Genomic DNA, 5,000 nt, shown 5'->3' with positions numbered 1-5,000 from the left:
AAGCACACACATAGACACACACACACACACACACAAAGACAAAGATGCACGCCCACAAAGCTATCAAATATTTATAAACAATAATGGGAAACGATAAAACTGAAAGTTGCTCATCGTACACAATAGTTAGCTCTTATCATAAGCTGATCCATTTAACGACTTAAGGAAGCCATCAAGCAGAAAGGTATTTTTAGTGCAGGGGTAAATCAACCAGGGCCCGTGATGAATCCACCTGCCCGCCTCTTGCTTCCGCTGGAAGGTGGATGACTGATTGTGGGCCAGCACTTACGCCCACTGGCTCCTGAACCGTGCAGAGTCTCTGGGAGCGCCGTGCTGCCAATTCAGCGTTTTACCCTTTTCAATTATGCTTTTAATCTCACATTTCCTCTCCCACTTTTGGGGTATTTATTTAAACACAGGCGGTATTTCCCCGAGGACGGAGTCCGTGTTACTGGTTGTTCACCTCTGTGGTATCTCCTGATCTATTGTCTGTGTTGGCTGTGCAATATCAATATCCACGGAAGTTGCCAAAGGTAAAGGAGGGAGAGAGCATGTTTTCTGTAAGACTATTAGACAGAAGTCCATGCAAAATCCCTGGGAAGTGGAGTACCGCTAAAATACCCCAGAACAACCCTCAAGACACATCGTTAAGGTGTTTCTGTACGTTTTATAAGTCAGTAAGTAAAGCATTTGTATTAAACTGCCATCACTCTGATATCACCTTGCTTAACTCTCTCTCCCTAGCCATACCTCTTACTCAATTTCAAAGAAGACACAGAGAGCTTTCTCAGTCCCGATCTTCCTCTGCTCTCCGTGTCTCAAAAGGCTGGCCCAGCAGCCTTCAGAGGCCCGTGTAACAGAGGCCGTTAGCCGTAGATTTCGCCAGCCCCAGACACAAAGCCACGTCCACTGTGGTATTGACCAGAAGCCCCACATAGCCCCACTTCCCCAGGGCTGACCTGCAAAACTCGGCTTGATTTATGGTCAAATCAAGCTCCCAAACGGTTACACGCTCTTCAGATATGACCTCGGGTCTAATATTGGCATCATTGGCGAGTGTGGGACACATAAGGTGGGGCAGGTTTTTAGCTCCAAGAATAACATTGTATTTCTGTCCCAGCATGTCTGACAGGGCCACATCGCTTTGTTTCAAGAAAAAAACAAAAAAAACATGATAGATATTGACATTTTATGGAACTTCGGGCTTTGCAGACATAAACACTTGCTGTTATTTTGTTTTATTGAAAAGCAAACAGCAGCTGTGAGGAAGTGTGCCTTTAAACACCTCGCTCTGATTTACGGAGGACCAACAGATTGGATTAACAGGGAAACTCCAGTGCGCGAATGCGCCTTTTGCGTGCTGAAGTGCGCCTGCTTCTGAGTGACAGCTGTTTCTCCCACTGTCTCAACTCCACAGGTGGAGTGGCTAAAGAACGAGGAGATCATCGACCCCGCCGACGACCGCAACTTCTACATCACCATCGACCACAACCTGATCATCAAACAGGCGCGCCTCTCCGACACGGCGAACTATACCTGCGTGGCTAAGAACATCGTGGCAAAGAGGAGGAGCACCACGGCCACCGTGATAGTTTATGGTAATACCATCCCAAATGGACAAATTTGTTCTGTCTGATCCAACATTTGTACCTAGTCGTTTCAAATGCTCGGTGTATGTTTGATGAGGCGATGTTGGAGGCAGGCGGTCTGATCTCCGCCGCCCGGCTCGTGTACACATGATTAGAGGCTCGGATGCGTTCCTCTGCTGTTCGTTTCTGAGGGACTGGGTCTCGGACTGGGCTGTTTTGATAGCGCTAGTTCTTCTCCTCTTCACAAGGCCCCTCGGAGTCTGATCTCAGCTCGCGGTTCCCCAGAGCAGGAAGACGTTTGTTCTTAAGAGGCGCTAGATGTGCTGACAACTGAAGCCATTTTAAGCAGGCCCCCCGCTGCTGTGCAGTGTTGAAGCAGCATGAGGAAAATGCTCCCCCGAACACGACCTCGTGGTTCAGCTCAGACGGCCTTCTACCACAGGAAGTCAAAGCGTGGTAGCTACTACCTCTCTGTAAAGACGGGCGGGAGGGGGTGGAGGGTGGGGGGGGGTGTAGTCGAGGGAAGAACCCTCTCGGTGGACAAAGCGGAGCTGCAGCAAGAGAGAACCTCCTACCAGCTGCCATCAGAGCTGGATCTTCTTCATATCAAATCCCAGCCCTGCTTAAACTCTGCAGCCAGTTTCCCTCTCTCTCTCGCCTGGTGATAAATCGACCTGTCTGCTTCGTAGCAGGGACCCGGTGGGTTCGTTCCCTGGTGTAGCTCGCAAGAAAGGAGTGAGCCGATCGCGTGGGGGGGGTGGGGGTTTGTTGGGGGGTGAGGGATGTCTGCAGCGTGCGGTTGGCTGAGAGAACAGCCAGGAAAAGGGGGCGGGCTCGGATCGGCTGGCCCTGTTCCCCAGCAGAGATAAAGGGATGCTAGTTCAGAGATTCAGCAGTTCCGAGTGATGGCACCAACTGCGCTCGTTATCATCTGAAGGGGGGTGGGGGCGTGTCGCTGCCGTCTGCCCAACCTCCCCTCCCTGTTCTCTTTGTTCATTTCATTGTTTATCAGAGGGTCAGAGTCGGCCGGCCGCCTGCGGTCAGTCCTGCTCACTCTCTCTGAATCGGCTGGGCCGGCAGCTCCTAGGAGTAGGTGATGTCACCAGGGTCAAGTTTCACCTCGGGCCTCCTGCTGTGGACTTCCTGGCTGAAGCCTGAACAGAGCATAGAGCTCTAAATCAATCGGCTGGCCCTGAAAGCTCAGGGATTAGCTCAGCTCCATTATTTTAAGATCTTTCCCCTCCATTACCATGATGCCTTTCTTTGTTATTGCAGAGGAAAAAAAAAATATTGGGGAGGGCGGATTTCCACCATGTGCAACTGGGACAGATCCAAGAGAACCAATTGCGGAACGCCACAAAGGAATTTGGGCCGGATTTCGAGGGACGGGGGTCTCCATCCTCCCGGCCCGGCCTATCTGAGTCAAACGCGGCTCACGAGGAGGGCGCGGGGAGGACGGAGCCTTGAAGTCAGCTCGGGGACACTCGTGTCATGCGGCCACATCCATAGCCGTTCTGGGGAAGCTTGGGCCGGGCGTAGCACCAAAAGGGGTGGCATCTTCTGATCGGACCGCCGCCGATTGGTGGGCCGATCAGACGTGCCAAGGTTCCAAACCAGCCACAACAAGGGACTTCAGTGGGAGCGTGGGTGGACAGAGGAGGACAGGGTGGAGGCACAGGGAGCGATGGCTGAGACCCAGAACTTTCGCTTCCTTCATGTCTCTCATACCACGGTTTGATCGAAAGCACGTCACTTCTCACATCGCGAGACAAAGCCAGTGGTGAGAGGACCACAGCTGCAGTCGCTTTTCTCTGTCCGGGCCCCTCGCGCCGCTCACGCTGGTGAGAGATGGATTTTGCCGTCGTCTCGGGAGCCATAGCAGTTATGCGTATTTAGCCACCACAACAGAAAACCCCAGCCTTTCAACGCTCCTCTTTCTCTCTCTGTTCTCAGGAAAAAACAAAAGGCGTAATGAATAAGGAATGAACGTCTCGGCGTATTTCAAACGGCTTTTTGATCTCTCTGAGCGTTTCGTCTTTGCTCATGAAACAAACTCTGTGGCTCTTCTCGTCGCTCTGGCAGTTAACGGAGGGTGGTCGACGTGGACGGAGTGGTCGGCGTGCAACACTCGCTGTGGGCGGGGCTTCCAGAAGAGAACACGCAGCTGCACCAACCCGGCGCCCCTCAACGGCGGCGCCATATGTGAGGGCCAACCCATCCAGAAACTTCCCTGCAACCCGTTATGCCCAGGTACCCAATCACAAGAACCCCTAGTGTCTGTCTGGGGTAGTGCTCACCAAGCTTCCTAAAGCAGCAGGACTGAGCTAGGATCATCCCTGCGTTTCGAGCGGTTTTTGGCTACAGAACCACAGATCTTAGATCACTGGTTCTATTCTTAAATGCTTTGCAAATCTAAACCCTGACACAATACTGCTCGAAAGCGGAGAGTTAAACAGTAAGATGCCTGTGGTTTAGGCTTCACCGCTGCCACTCTCTCTGTGTCTTTGTCTCTGTCCCCCTCTCTCCCCGTCTCCCTCCCCTTCTCCGTCTCGTTGCGTTCGTAGTGGACGGCCTCTGGACGGAGTGGAGCAAGTGGTCGACGTGTGGGACGGAGTGTACGCACTGGAGGAGGCGGGAGTGCACCGCGCCGGCGCCCAAAAACGGCGGGAAAGACTGCGAGGGCACAGTGCTCCAGTCCAAGAACTGCACCGACGGCCTCTGCATGCAAAGTGAGTGCCGGGGCCTTCCCACCTCCTCCTCTCCCTCGCCCCAGGTCCTGCCTCGGGTCCGGCCGTTTCTCAGACTCTGCTCAAAATTCCCCCTTGGTCGAACCCCCGCTCTCTCCCCCGGCCTCTCTTTCTGGAGTTCTTCCTGACGGGTCTTTCATCCGTTCCCTATCGCTCTGACATTTTACCTTCCTCCTGAGTTCTTAAAACACTCACATTATGGGCCATAAAGAGGGCAGATGAATGGATGTTGGAGTGAGAGAAAAGATCTGGGAAAAAAAACAGCCAGGAAAAAAAAAACACCAAAAATAAACAAACAAAAAACAACAACAATCTGTAGTTTCATTCAGCGACCACAGAATGTAAATATAGGACACATGAGTGTTAAATCATGTCTCAGCCCAAAGAGCATTCAAGAACACAGTATCCCTCCTCAAAGGCCAGCCTTTCATGAGCTATATTTAAAATAATGCTAAGTGATTATAAAGTCCTTACAGAGAAGTTTCAGAATTGCTAAGCACACATGATTACTATGATCTGGGCCCTAATTTAAAAGCTCTGTATTCACTGAATGAGACGAAGGGACACTGTGGCTGGAGACAAGACTCACCAGCACATTTGACATTTATTTATTACATTTTTTTTTTTGTTCCGGAAGAGCCAATTATAAGTGTTGACAACCAGA

At 51.5% G+C, this 5,000-nt stretch overlaps 1 protein-coding gene across 1 annotated transcript in view; it reads left to right on the top strand.

Moving 5' to 3' along the window:
* Window positions 1-5,000, top strand: part of unc5cb (unc-5 netrin receptor Cb) — a 114,491-nt gene that overhangs the window by 83,762 nt on the left and 25,729 nt on the right. Inside the window, exons 8-10 of the mRNA XM_077020863.1 lie at window positions 1,418-1,598; window positions 3,672-3,839; window positions 4,154-4,318. Of these exons, the coding sequence (XP_076876978.1) occupies window positions 1,418-1,598; window positions 3,672-3,839; window positions 4,154-4,318 (514 nt within the window). The remainder of the gene's footprint in view (window positions 1-1,417; window positions 1,599-3,671; window positions 3,840-4,153; window positions 4,319-5,000) is intronic.

This window comes from Brachyhypopomus gauderio, chromosome 10 (assembly GCF_052324685.1).
Source record: "Brachyhypopomus gauderio isolate BG-103 chromosome 10, BGAUD_0.2, whole genome shotgun sequence".
Lineage (NCBI taxonomy): Eukaryota > Metazoa > Chordata > Actinopteri > Gymnotiformes > Hypopomidae > Brachyhypopomus > Brachyhypopomus gauderio.
This window is presented reverse-complemented; position numbering and strand designations above follow the sequence as displayed.